This window comes from Mastigoproctus giganteus, chromosome 11, assembly GCF_048544385.1.
Source record: "Mastigoproctus giganteus isolate SK-2022 chromosome 11, ASM4854438v1, whole genome shotgun sequence".
In the NCBI taxonomy this organism is placed as follows: domain Eukaryota; kingdom Metazoa; phylum Arthropoda; class Arachnida; order Uropygi; family Thelyphonidae; genus Mastigoproctus; species Mastigoproctus giganteus.
In genome coordinates, this window is record NC_143585.1 from 121,308,696 (window position 1) to 121,323,806 (window position 15,111).

Sequence of the window (15,111 nt, forward strand, 5' to 3'; positions counted from 1 at the left end):
AACAATTTCATCAATCCAACTTGACAATGCATGATCTGAGTGCTCAAAATCATCAACTTAAGATTGCCCACCTTGGAAATTCGAATACCATTGAAAACTTTGTGTTCTACCCAAAGCATCATCACAAAATGCTTATGTTGTGATGATGCTTTGATCTGATTATCAGTAATGATTCTTCATGCATCAAGAATCTGTAGATAAAGGAACCACTAGGTGGCAGTGATCACAGTGTGCTGAAGTGGGATTTACTCAAAGAGCTAACTACCATCAACGGTAAAGGGAAGGGTTTTTGCTTTCGGAAAGGTGACTACAGTGGTCTGAGACAGTATTTAAATTCTATACGGTGGAACCAACTGATGATGTTACCAACAGCAAAATTCAAAATCTTGGAAGCTACTAGGCTTTTCCTACCAACAAAGAAATATTGTTCAAGATTTAGGCCTAAATCTATGTCAGATGACCTAATTAGACATGTGAACAGAGAAGAAAAATGTATGGGTTACATATAAATTAACATGTGACACAGAAGCCTATGATAGATATAAGCTGGTCTGTAACCAAGTTACAAAGGAGGTTAGGCAGGCGAAGGCAGATTATGAGAAATCTTTGGCAAAGGATGCAAAGAAAAACAGCAAAGAGTTCTTTACTTATGTAAACTCTAGAAGGAAGGGGATGAATCAGGTTGGTCCACTTGATATCGATGGTTCAACTGTTGATGATCCTGCTCAGGTAGCTAACAAACTAAATGAATATTTTGCATCGACATTCACACATGAAGAGTTATTCAGGGAGGGGAATGCTAGAGTTGTATTTAACTCTGGCAGTAAGATAGATAATCTTGTAATAACTGAGAGTAAAGTGGAGGAGAAATTGTTCAAGATAAACATAAGAAAGGCACGTGGGGTGGATGGAATCTATCCAGTTATATTAAAGGAGGCGGCAAAGGAAGTAAGCAAACCCTTAGTCATAATTATGAGAGCTTCCCTGGACTCAGGGAAGGTACCCATGGACTGGAGAGAATGTTCAAATGTGACCCCAATCCACAAAGGAGGATCAAAGGGAGACACAGGTAATTACAGATCTATTAGTTTAACTTCTGTTTCAGGGAAATTAATGGAGACACTGGTTAAAGGAGACACTGGAGACACGATATGAAGGTTGGCAGGGTTGTTAATAACACTAATGACAGTACACTGCTGCAACAGGATCTAGAAAAGTTGAGCAGATGGGCTGAGAGGTGGCAAATGAAGTTTAACATTGACAAATGTAAAGTACTACATATGGGAAGCAGTAACCCCAGAGTAACATGGTACAACACTAACAGTGGTAGAGAATGAAAAGGACCTGGGGCTAATTGTGCAGGCAGATATGAAGTTTTCTGAGCAGTGCAGACAGACAGTCTGCAAGAATAGCTCATGGATGTCTTATCAATGATATACAGGAATTTTTCTAGAAGGGATAAGGATGTGATTATCCTCTTGTATAAGGCAATGGTCAGGCCACATCTTGAGTACTGTATACAGGTCTGGAGGCCTCATTTTAAGAAGGATGTAGAGCTGTTGGAATGAGTTCAGAGAAAGGCAACAATATTTGTGAATGGAACAAAGGGTTGCTCTTACGAAGAAAGGCTTAAGTTTTGCAAATTACAGTGTCTGGAGACTAGGCACCTGAGAAGTGATCCGATAGAGGTGTGTAAAGCCTTGAATGGTTTGAGCATGCTCAATGCTGATGGGATTCTTCCTCTGGCTCAGAATAATTGCCTGGGAGGGCATAAATTCAAATTGAGGAAAGATGTAGGATAGATGTGCGGAAATTTGCCTTTAGCCAGTGGGTGGTTGATTGCTAGAACAAACTTCAATCTGTCGTTGTAGAAGTTGATAGCTTAAATAGATTCAAGGCAGAACTTGACAAACATTTGGGCCGAGTGGATGGGTGAAATAAGGGTTTTTTTTTTTTTTGGCTGATGCTATATAAGCTTGCTTTCTTGCATCACGTGCCTTTGCTAATGCTAATACTTATTTAAGTATTTTTGAGTACTGTATACAGGTCTGGAGGCCTCTCAAAGCTATTTTCATAAGTTTATGACAAAATTTGATTCAAATTATCAGTTCCTTAATGTCTGCCATCTTACTCAGCTATAAAAATTGCAAGACATGCTCAACAGAAACACTTAAACACCAATTGCAAGAAAGCATAATGTCTTATTGGCATAAGACCTGCTGCTACACTGTGAATTAGTTCAGTGGGTATCTAACGGTGCACTGTTCTACCAAATGTTGTTATTGCTCCACATGGCCAGTGCTGAAATCTTTGGCTTTTATGTCATATTTAGATGAATCAGTGTTTCATAAGTCGAACTTGGGTCTGAATAATTCAGATGCACAGAATAGTGTTTAGATAAAATTCCATTATAATCTAGGGCTCTTTCTCTGTGAGAAATGATTACAAAATGTTTGAAATAATATATTTTTAATTTGATCATATTATTAGAATAATAAAAAAAATTTAAGTGGAAAATACTTTGTTGGCAGTGTTTATTAGTTTGTTGTTAGGGTGGAAACATGAACACAGAGGTTCACATATTTGGGAAGGGAGGCAATAGTTTGAATACTGGGATCTATTCCTGTTCAGGGAGGAAGAGCAACATTTTATGTTTGCATTGAGGTGCATAAAAGTCTCGATGTAGCCCTGTTTGTGTTAAATGAATATTGACCAGTTTTCAAACAATTTGACACTTATTGCTTAACTTGCATTTGTAATTTAATTTTTTTGAGTGAAAATACTGATCATTGCTCTTTTCTTATCAGTTCTTTCTTATCTTTTAGGATAAGATGAAATGAAATATGCAGTTTGTTTTTAAAAGACGGAAGTGTTTTTTGTACAAAAGAACCTTACAAAAACATTTAAAGAAGACTAAAATAGATCGGTGTGAAGGAACAGTGCTCTCTGTTGATAAAGTTATGTGCAATGTTGAAAGCCGAATTATAAAAGATAGAAATATTTTAAGGGGAGAAAAACCCAAGAAGGCCTTTATTCGAAGAAATAAATTTGGACAGTTGAAAGTTATTTTACCAGTGGAAACAAGTTGTGTATCCAATATATTTAGTAGAATAATAAGCCTTTCCCAATTATCTCATAAGAGTTTGAGTTCTAATATTATGAAGATAAAAAATGTAATGAAAGGATATGACTGCCCCAAAAATGATGATTTTGTTTATTGCATTTCGCCTGCATCATATAACAAATCCAGAAAGATGAAAAGAAGTCAAAATTCAGTATTGTCTTTTTCTACATGCATGTCCAACCAAAGGAATAACAGTATATTGAAGGAACCTGCCAGTTCATCCGAGACTTATAAGGGAAAAAGAAAATTATTCAGTCCTAGTAATTTTGTAAAACATCAAGAATTTCTTCAGTCGTCGTCATCTTTCAGTGAAGACTACTTAAAAGAAACTAAGGAAACTAAAAATCATTCCACCTTTAACAGGAAAAAAAAACTGAATAAAAAGCAGGTATGTTATAAATTAAAATTTGAACACACACACACACACACACACTGAGTCCAGTCATCCATGTGCCGGGCACTCCAATGTCTACCACCTACCTAAACATCATTGCTGAACAGGTACACCCTTTCATTTCATGGCAATGGTCTTCTCCTCTGGCAGTGCCTTCTTTCAGCAGAATAATGCGCCATGCCACACTGCCCGGATTGTTTGAGACTGGTTCGCAGAACATGAGGAAGACCTTCAGGTATTTCACTGGCCTCCAAATTCCCCAGACATCAGTTCCATTGAGCATCTGTGGTTTGTGTTGGAACAGGAACTCTGATCTGCGGCATCTCAACCACAGACCTTACAGGAGTTAAAGGATCTGCTGGTTATGTGTTAGTACCAGATACCACAAGACACATTTAGAAATCTTGTAGTGTCCATGCCTCGCCGGGTATGAGCTGTTTTGGCTGCACGTGGAGGACCAACATCATATTAGGCAGGTGGTCATAATGTTTTGGCTCATTGGTGTATGTGTGTGTGTATATATATATATATATATATTAACATAATGAAGTTGTTCTATTTTTGTTATTTTGGTTTTATTTTATTCTATTGTAGTTAGTTTAGTCTCTATTTGTGATATTTCATATAATTCGGAACTGGCATCTTATGAGGGGGGTGCCGCTAAATTCTTATGTAATTGGCGCCAAATTTTAAAATTGATTTATTATCTTGAATTGGATTTTCTAAATTTATTTGGAGATTTTCTGCTACAATTATTAGTCTTACCTTTTCTTCTCCCTCCCTGTTCATTAATTATTATGTTTAATTTATTATTTTTCGCTCAACAGTTTTGCCATGCTACTGGCACTAATTTTGATTTATATTTAATATCAGTTATATATATATATATATATATATATAGAATTTGATAGCTAACTTTTCATTTTTATTGTTTACACAATTTATAAATGTTTAAAACATTTTATTTTTAAAGTATATATATATATAGTGAAACAACTTTGTACATGTAGAACAGGTAGTATAGAAGAGACTGGAATGTTAAAGGAATTTTTACCACAGATTATGCTGTACTTTTGTCAGCTTCTCTGCCAAGGGTGTTTTATACTATTGCACTTCCAGAATTATCTTACTTATTGCCAGTTCATCAGTCAGTGTTGAAGCTGTCTCTTGTAGTTCATTTGGCAACAGGACCTTAGGCCAGATTTGCATGGATTTTGGTGCTTTTATTGACTGATACTGAAAAAGAAAAAGAGATGACCTATCCTGTTAGCTTTTTTTTTTTTTTTTTCAGTTTCTTGATGACTTTTATTTTTATTTGTTATCTTATGTTTAACATACTGTATTAGAAAAAAAACTTTCTTTGATCATTGAATATTGCTATAATTAGACAAATTCTACAGATATAATATGCCTGTAGAGTTGGGACACCAACACTACAGCACTCCTCTTTTGGGAGTTATCTTCACTGTTGTTGAATGAAATGTAAATTGAAAAATCTGCCCATCTAAAAATTGAATGCCAGCCAGACTATTCAATAGCATGAAGACAGAATGTAACAATTGGAGGTGCTTTTGAATTGAACCAAGATCAATTCAATTCCAGCATAAATGTCCGCAGGGACAGCAGAATGTAGAATGCTCCCTTTGATACTCTGCTGGGCTTCAACAGTTCACAAAATGCAAGGATCAACAGTGGATCATGCAGTCATTAATCTTGGAAAAAAAATTTTCTGCACTGGGACAAGCTTATGTTGCTTTGAGTCGGGCCAGGTCATTGGATGGAGTAAGAATTGAAGAACTGGCGGCAATGGGAAAGAAAGTTTGCAATGTCTCTATGCTTAATGAAATGGAGTGGTTAAGAAAATTGCCTGATTACCATATTCATTAATTACAGTTATTTTGATTTACTTGAACTTAATAGTGTATTGATTAAATGTGAAATTAAGATATTTTGTTATATAATTTTAATATGTTATTCTTCTACCTTACTGTTCAGACATATCCTATTTAGGTTTACATAACTAAAAAATAATATAAAAAAACAAGTTTTTCAAAAATATACCTTATACTTTGTATTTCAATTATTGTACACTAAAAAGTAGAAAATAAAATTTTTTTCTTTTCGCACCATTCGGTATTGGGTGTAAATATTAAATGATAGACAATTAGTAAATAAATTCTGATAAAATACAAGGTGTGGCCTTTACCTCTGCAACATAAAATGCCTCATTTTAAAAAAATGGTAAACCTTATATTTTATTGGAATTTATTTACTTATTGTCTATCATTTAATATTTCCACCCAATACCGATCGTGTGTGGAAAAAAAATTTTTTTTTTTATATAATATCGGTGTTTAGATAAACCATAGACAACTCTTAAAAAACTACAAAGTAGTTGTTGTGGGCATCATTTGCTCTTTCTCATATTGTGCTCTGCCTTCATGACGAGTTAGCATTAGCATTAGTAGAGGCATTTGATGCAAGAAAGCAAGCTTATGCAGCATCAGCCAAAAAAAAAAAAAAAAAAGTAACATAAATAAATAAAAATAACCACTTCCACTTCACCCCTCTATTCGTTCGAAATACCTGTCCAGCTGAGCCTTAAACTTATTTAGGCTATCAACTTCCACGACAAGGGATGGAAGTCTGTTCCACCTACCAACCACCCGCTGGCTAAAGGCAAATTTCTGCACATCTATCCTACATCTGTCTTTCCTCAATTTGAATTTATGCCCTCTCAGGTGATTATTCTGAGCAAGAGGAAGAATCCCATCAGCATTGAGCATGCTCAAACCATTCAAGGCTTTGTACACCTCTATCAGATCACCTCGCTGGTGCCTAGTTTCCAGACACTGTAATTCGCAAAACTTAAGCCTTTCTTCGTAAGAGCACCCCTTTGTCCCATTCACCAATCTTGTTGCCCTTCTCTGTACTCGTTCCAGCAGCTCTACATCCTTCTTGAAATGAGGCCTCCAGGCCTGTATACAGTACTCTAGGTGTGGCCTGACCATTGCCTTATACAAGGGAATAATCACCTCCTTATCCCTGCTAGAAAAATTCCTATATATCATTGACAATACACCATGAGCTACTCTTGCAGCCCGTCTGCACTGCTCAGAGAACTTCATATGTGCCTGCACAACCACCCCCAGGTCCCTTTCATTCTCTACCACTGTCAGTGTAGTACCACAGAGTTGATACGTTGCTCTGGGGTTGCTGTTTCCCATATGTAGTACTTTACATTTGTCAATGTTAAACTTCATTTGCCACCTCGAAGCCCATCTGCTCAACCTTTCCAAATCCTGTTGCAGCAGCATAGTGTCAGTAGTGTCCTTGACAACCCGACCAACCTTCGTATCGTCTGCAAACTGGGACATTAAGCTTGATATACCATCATCAATATCATTTATAAATACAGAAAACAATAAAGGACCCAATACTGAACCCTGAGGGACTCCACTAATAACATTAGTCCACGATGAGCAGTGTCCATTGATTACCACTCTCTGTCTTCTCCCCCCCCCCCTCAACCACCCCTTTATCCATAGCAGCAATTTGCCTTCAATGCCACACCGCTCCAATTTGTGCAGCAGTCTTCCATGTGCAACAGTATCAAAAGCCTTTCTAAGATCCAAATATATAATATCAAAGTTATTCCCTGCATCCAGTTCTTTTGTGACTGCATCATAGTATCCAATCAAATTGGTCAGGCAAGACTTCCCCTTAACAAAACCATGCTGTGTCCGAGCTATAACTGAAGTCTTGTCTAGATGATCCTGCAGTGCTTCTTTAACCAGTGCCTCCATTAATTTTCTGGGAACAGAAGTTAAACTCACAGGTCTATAATTACTTGTGTCAGCCTTTGATCCCCCTTTGTGAATTGGGGTCACATTTGCACAACTCCAGTCCATGGGTACCTCCCCTGAGTCCAAGGAAGCTCTCATAATTATGGCTAAAGGTTTGCTTACTTCCTTTGCTGCCTCCTTTAATAGAACTGGATAGATCCCATCCACCCCAGGTGCTTTTCTTGTGTTTATCTTCAACAATTTCTCCTCCACTTTGCTCTCAGTTATTACAAGATTCTCTAGCTTACTGCTAGAGTTGAATACACCCCTGGCATTCCCCTCGCTGAATAACTCCTCATGTGTGAATGTCGATGCAAAATATTCATTTAGTTTGTTAGCTACCTGAGCAGGGTCATCAACAGTTGACCCATCGATCTCAAGTGGACCAATCTGATTCATCCCCTTCCTTCTAGAGTTTACATAAGTAAAGAACTCTTTGCTGTTTTTCTTCGCATCCCTTGCCAAGGATCTCTCGTAATCTGCCTTCGCCTGCCTAACCTCCTTTGTAACTTGGTTACAGATCAACTTGTATCTATCATAGGCGTCTGTGTCACGTGTTAATTTGTATGTATCCCATGCATTTTTCTTCTCTGCCATATGCCTCATTAGTTCATCTGACATCCATTTAGGCCTAAACCTTGAACAATATTTCTTAGTTGGTATGTAAAGCCTAGTAGCTTCCAAGATAAGTTCTTTGAATGCTTCCCATTTTGAATTTGCTGTTGGCAATATCATCAATTGATCCCACTGTATAGAATTTAAATACTGTCTCAGTCCATTGTAGTCGCCTTTACGAAAGCAATACCCCTTCCCTTTACCCCTAATGGTAGTTACCTCTTTGAGTAACTCCCACTTCAGCACACTGTGATCACTGCCACCTAGTGGTTCATTTATCTGCAGATTCTTAATGCATGTAGAATCACTACTGATAATGAAATCAAGAGTATTACTCCCTCTAGTTGCCTCCCGAACATGCTGATGTAGAAAACAATCATCCAATAAATCCACAAAAGCCTTGCTACTGTGTGAGTGACCAGCCCCCAAATTCCAGTCAATATCTGGGAAATTAAAATCCCCCATTATAAGACTCTCTGATTTACTGGCCCACTCTATTTCTCCGAACAGTTTCTTATTATACTCATCAGAGTCATTAGGCCTATAGCACACTCCTACTCTCAATTTTGATCTCCCAATGCTTATGTCACACCAAACTGACTCGACACTGCACTGTCCAGCGATGTCGACTGGCTTCACTTCCTTGGATTTTATGTGTTTTTTAACTAATAGCATAACCCCTCCTCCCTTCCTATCCTGTCTATCCTTTCTGTAGACATTGTATTCCCCAAATTCCAGTTCTGCATTCCTTATATCTGTGTGACACCACGTCTCTGAAATTCCCAACATTTTCTGCCTTTGATGTTTTGAGCAATACCTCAAATTCATCAAATTTATTTACTAAACTCCTAGCATTGGTGTACACGCAAGTATACATGCACCTGTTCTTTTTCTTAGCTACCCTAACACAACCCATGTGTTTACTTGTACCCCAATGATTCCCAGCAGTCTCTGAAATATCCTGCATCTTATTTTCCAGGCTGCGGCTCATTCCAATAGAAGCAGTGCAAGAATCACTTTCACCTCTGCCAGTGGCTACTGTTAATCTATTAGTCCTTGTATCCCCCCAATCTAGCAGTTTTACGACCCACCTAACACTGCCTCGATAGCATCAGCAAACATTCTTGCACCCTTTCTATTTAAGTGTATCCCATCCCTGTAGAAGCAGTCTCTCCTGTTAACAAGTACAGACCAGGCTGAAAAAAATTCTACCCCTTGAGCCCTGCACAATCTTTCCAGGGCCGAATTGATTGACAGGGCTCTCATCATATACTCCCTCCTATTGTGTCTGGGCAGAATTGCAGACACTTTCAATTTCAACCCTAATTCACGGCTTTTTTTCATCAGTGACCTGTACTTGTCAAGTAATTCCGCCGGTCTCCTACTCTTAATATCATTGGTGCCAACGTGTACAACTATATCACCTTATGTGCCCTTAAAAGATGATATCCGCTCTACAACGTCATCAACTTTTGCCCCTGGCACACATACCCTGGTCCTGTTCCACCTATCCTTTTTACAAAGCATGTTTCCCGTTTCCCTGACAATAGAGTCACCAACAACTACTAGTTCCTTTGGGACCAGCGCATTCTGCCTTGGGGGTTGCTGCTGTGTTGCACGATGACCAAGTGCAAGCTCTGGCATTGGTGTGGCCAGCTGAGAGCTTGATGGGCCCTCACTTGTAATCCTTCGAGGGCATCCACCCTGTCCTTCAAGCTCTCATATAGGCCCATAACAACGCTGAGTTGTCGCCTGATCTCCTTACACTCCTTGCATCGCACACATACAAAGACATCCCCCATGGCAGTATCATGTCCCATACTTGACTGCTCCGCAAACATTAAGCAAATAGTGCATCTTAAAAGGCTGTGATTCAGAGGACAACTGCCCCCCTCAGTTTTCTCCTGGGCCACAGCATTCCCATTAGCTTGAGCCTTTTGCTTTGCTGCTCTGGTTTGAGTCATGATTTAGATTTACTTTCAATAAAATTTCAATTTCTGTACAAAATTAAATCCTAAACTTGTATCCAAACACAGTTATAACGCTATATTTATGTTTCAGTAACGAGTGTTATCTACGGAATATTTATGTTTCAGTAACGAGTGTTATCTACGAAATATTTACGTTTCAGTAACGAGTGTTATCTACGAAATCCCTTTATATAACTTCCGTATCAAGTTATGTATTAATTATTTATTTTTACTAATTATTTATGTTGCGTAACCTAAGTGGTTATATGTATAGTTAAAAGTACAATTTAATTGCCATTGAAGTTCGACAAGATTAATAGATTTTACTGATTAATTTTCCCGTAACAATGGCGGATATTTACGAACGGTAAACATGTGTATTTGATACACTTTCCGATACTAAGTAATACCTACAAAATCTCTATCTAAGTTACTTTAAACTTAAGTACCGTAATAGGAATATAAAGCTACTCTAGAAAATAAGTTAATATGTCAATTTAAACTAATAAAGCAGAAAATAAATCAGGAAAAAACTTCTCTGTTCCAAGAGCAGCAGAAAGGCACGTCCGCACCGGCAACCTCGTCCTCAGAACTGCCATGATACTGCACCACCTCAAATAAGTAACGCTTCACTAATAGAGAAGACTATTGTTACTTATTCTCAGTGAGTACCACCACCCAGACATGTTTTAAGGCTATTGGCCTATCATCAGTGGGTGGGCAGGTACCCTAGTATTGCAGACATGACGACCCAGTTGTGAAGTTAATCGCACAATATGAGAGATGCCAAAAGGTGTATAAGATAATATTTAAAATAATTAAATGCACATGGCATAATACTTTAAGAGTTTAATATCTATATAATATCGGTGTTTAGATACACCATAGACAACTTTAAAAAATATATATATATATATTTTATACTTTTTAGTTTGGAAAATTAAATGCACTAGGCATAATCCTTATGGGTTTTGATAATTAACTATATAATATCGGTGTAAATACACCATAGTTAACCCATAGATTTGAGCTACGATTGTAGCGTAGAAGGCATCGTTTTAATTGTATCTTTGTATCTCATAATGTGGTTGCCTTCACAACAAGATAGCTACTATTGAATTACTTCAAATAAATAACGCTTCTCTAGTAGAGAAGACTACTGTTATTTATTTTCAGCGTACCACCACCCAGACGATCGTTTGTGAATTTAATGTGAAAAAAAAAAAAAAAAACCATTGGACCAGATCTATTAAACCAAACAAATGAATTGTAAAATTCAAATCTAAGCTATTGTGAATTAAATGTGAAAAAACCCATTGGACTAGATCTATTTAACCACACAAATTTTGAGTTATAAAATTCAAACCTATATCATGGAACTGTTTTGATGATAACCTAAGACATCCAGATTTTTTATCAAGAAAACTGAATTTTGTAATGAACGAAAAAAAAAACCTAGGTGCTGCTTTTTTTTTTTTTTTTTCTCTCTCTCTCAAATAACTAAAACCAGTACTTTAGATGAACCTCATCTCCAACCAAACTGCACAGAAGGGGTGGCTCTCCCCACCTTTTCAGAAACTTATCAGACCCTAAACGCCATTTTTCCAACTGTAAAAACCTTTGCATGGAGCAGACATTGTTTGTTTCAAGTCCCAAAGATATCCCCTAAAGGTCCCAAACCTGTTCCATTTTCGAAGCTTCCACACATGATATTTTGCCTCTGTAATTAAAAATATAGTGAACATTTTTTTCTTGCCAAGGGATGATCGAATTGCAAGTAAATTACCTCCTCTAGTGTGAACTGTCCCATCCTCAAAAATCTACAAATTCTTTTCCAAACTTCCTGCACGAATCGACAGTAATAAAATAAATGGTACACTGTTTCAATTTCGATACAAAATTGGCATAATCTGTTGCCTGTCTGACTAAATCTATACGTGATATCGTTCACTGGTATGTTTCCGTAACTAACCCTCCACGAAAAGTCAATACGCGACGGGTAGTTTCCGCCAATTTTTAAATTTTTAAAAAACAACTGGGCATTATTTCCTAAATTTGGCTTTTCTGGATTTTCTGAGTTAAACAGTGTCCAGTAGAGTCGTTTTAAACCCCCCTTAAAAGGATCTATATCTTTCTCCCTTAACTGCGTGCACATATCCCGAATTTTTTTGTAATATATAGGAATTGTCTCTGCTTTTGGCCCTAGATAATTGCTGCCTTTAATTAAGGCTGTATTAAATCCCATAAAATATTTTATCAGTACCGCTACTAAATGGTTAGATCGCACCATATTAGCCACATCCAGCAGCCTCTTACAGCTACACCTCAAATTAATTTTTGGAATACTTATTCCCCCATCTTTCCACGGTAAAAATAAAAATTTCTGCGCTATTTCTTGCCGTTTTCCTCCCCATAGAAACTGAAATGTTGGAACGTAAAATCGTCTCATTGTCCTAGCTGTGATTCCTGTTATAAACACCGTGTATAAGATTTTAGGAAGAATTACGGTTCTAACAATAATGGATTTGTTCTCAAAAGAAAATTGTCCCACTTCCCACTCTTTTAAACTTTCCCGTATTTTAGTGGTGAGCCCTCCTACAGGTAGCATGGGACTCTCTCTAAACGGAACTTCCAATATTTGAATCGATTTATTCGACTCCACTTCTCGTTGTGGTAAAGGCCGATGTACCCATTCCCCTAACAACTTTATCCTAGTTTTATCTTCGTTTATGTTTAAACCCGACTTTTTACCAAAAGAAGTAACGAGTGACATAAATTCTTCCACCGCATAACTCGTAGTGAGAGTGGCGGTAACATCATCCGCATACACTATACATTTACACTGCTCTGCCGGCTTTGGCAACGGTATCCCCTGAATGGCTTCAGTTCTGTCTATTCTTCCCAGTAGTGGTTCCAGTGCTAACGTAAATAACAAAGGACTAAGCGGACATCCTTGTTTTACTCCCCTATCAATTTTAATGTTTTTCGAAATTTCTCCATTTACCAAAAGTTGCGTGCTACTACGTGTATATAGATATCTCAGGACTGTAAACAACTGAGATCCTACATTCGTATCTTTAATTATAGAGAAAAGGTAGTCGTGGTCGATTCTATCGAAAGCCTTTTCTAGGTCGATTGCCACTAATGCTAAATTGTAACTCTTTCGTTTCCGATATTCTAATATATCTTTTAATAGCCAAAGGTTATATTCTATCCGCCTCCCCGGTATACCGTAGAACTGTGTGCTTCTAACTACCTGGCTTACGTCGTGTTTTAACTTAGTTGTCAAAATCTTTGCAAATATTTTATAGTCACAATTAGCCAACGTTATAGGTCTCCAGTTAGCAATTTTCGTTAAATCCCGTCCATGCTTCGGAATGAAAGTAGTATAGGCATTTAAAAAGCCTTCGGGTACAACCCCTCCCTGAAAAAATTTGTTAAAGACGGCCAGGAGAATAGGCGCTAAAAAGTTCCAAAATTTCTTATAAAATTCAAACCCCAAACCATCCGGTCTCGGCACGCGTTGTAATTTACATGATTTTAGAGCCACGGTTAGATCCCCCATAATTATTTCCCTGTCCTGTAATGCTTTTTGCTCGGGTGTGAATTGTCCAATCGTCCAAATGGAGTTGTCTCTCTCTTTTTTTGCAAAGCAAGCTCTTTTTCATAGTAATTTACAAAACTATTCATAATAGTTAGCGTTGTTGAATGTGTGTTGTCATCGTCTGTAATTTCGTGAACAGTTTTGGCTAAATTATTTAACCTTAGTCTTCTTTGGTAAAACGCAGCTGAAGGACTATCAGCCTCCCTAAATTTCAGCTGTATTTTTCGCGCCTTTTCTTTCTCTTCTTCCAATATTATACCATCAATAATCGCTTGTACTTCCGCTGTTGCACTTTCATCCCCGCACCGGTGGTAAATTCTTTTTTCTTGTAGGAGATATTTCAGTCTATTTCTGCGTTGTTTGTTTCTTTCCTTAATTTTGGAGTAATAAAATGATTTAGCACTTTCTTTAATTTTCGCCAACATTTCCCACTCATTTCTACCTTGCTCTACTATCTGTTTAATAACTGTTGTAAAGTCCCAGTCCTCTCTCTCCAGAACTGCTGGGTTGAGCTTCCAATAGCCATTACCCAGACTAACGTTCGTAAATAAATCTCCCTTCCACATTACTGCCATGTGATCTGAAACTTGTCAACTATCATTGTTATCTTATCCTTCAACTGACTTGTTGCATAAATGCGATCTATTCTAGTTCCTATATTATTGGCTATTCTCGTGGCCGTTCGTTTCCCCAGATTTTTTTCCCTCCAGACATCTACGAAGTCTAATTTAGTACAAACCTCGATTAATTCACGAACCCCTCCTGTACCATGATGCGGGGAACCCGCCAGAATTTTGTCCATAATGGGGTCAGGAACGCAGTTCCAGTCCCCTGCCATTATAATCCACTGCAACCCCCTCATATAGTTGCCCAGCCCCTGAAACAGAGTTTTCCTTTCTAAAGTGGAATTTGGACTATAGACACAGATTAGTCTAATTGTGCGCCCCCCCCATAACTCCAATCCACTGCCACAACCCAACCTTCTATATCCCTACCTGCCAGTCGTACAGTCCCTAAAATTGGAGGAAGCACTACTATTCCCACCCCTGTGGATCGATTTGTCCCAAAACTCCAAAATCCTGACAACCGGTATCTGTTTTGAAACTGCTGGATGTCTGCTAAGCTGGTGAAGTGGGTTTCTTGTAGAAACCAAATCTTCACCCCCATGTTCATCATAATTTTCCATATCATCCTTTGTTTGTTAATCGCTCTCAAACCCTGTACATTTAACGACATAAATGTTATTCCGGACATTATGAGCAGAACTTTACTAGAACTTCTGCTAAGATATTCCTATGTTCCGCATTTAATTTTAACTTGTTACTAGTGAGCAATATGGTGAGATCTCCAACATTCTTGTTTTTAATATTAGAAATAACGAAATCACCCCAGGTGAACTGAATATTAACTACCGGACCCTCCTCGTTTTCATTCCAAAGAAAATTCGGTTCTCCTCGAGTTTTAACAATTTCCGCCAAGCTTCGCCTATATTCCCTGTATTCTTTTGTGTTTCCTATTACATTTAACCATTCTATTCCTTCGTATTCCCTCGTTTGTAT

At 37.7% G+C, this 15,111-nt stretch overlaps 1 protein-coding gene across 2 annotated transcripts in view; it reads left to right on the plus strand.

Moving 5' to 3' along the window:
- Positions 1–15,111, plus strand: part of LOC150078397 (uncharacterized) — a 50,079-nt gene that overhangs the window by 21,253 nt on the left and 13,715 nt on the right. Inside the window, exon 1 of one of the 2 annotated variants that reach the window (XM_090384986.1) lies at positions 3,162–3,512. The exons of the other annotated variant lie outside the window; for it this stretch is intronic. Within the exon in view, the coding sequence (XP_090241112.1) occupies positions 3,177–3,512 (336 nt within the window). The 5' untranslated portion in view covers positions 3,162–3,176. Of the gene's footprint in view, positions 1–3,161; positions 3,513–15,111 lie in introns of those variants that run through there. 2 annotated transcript variants of the gene reach the window in all.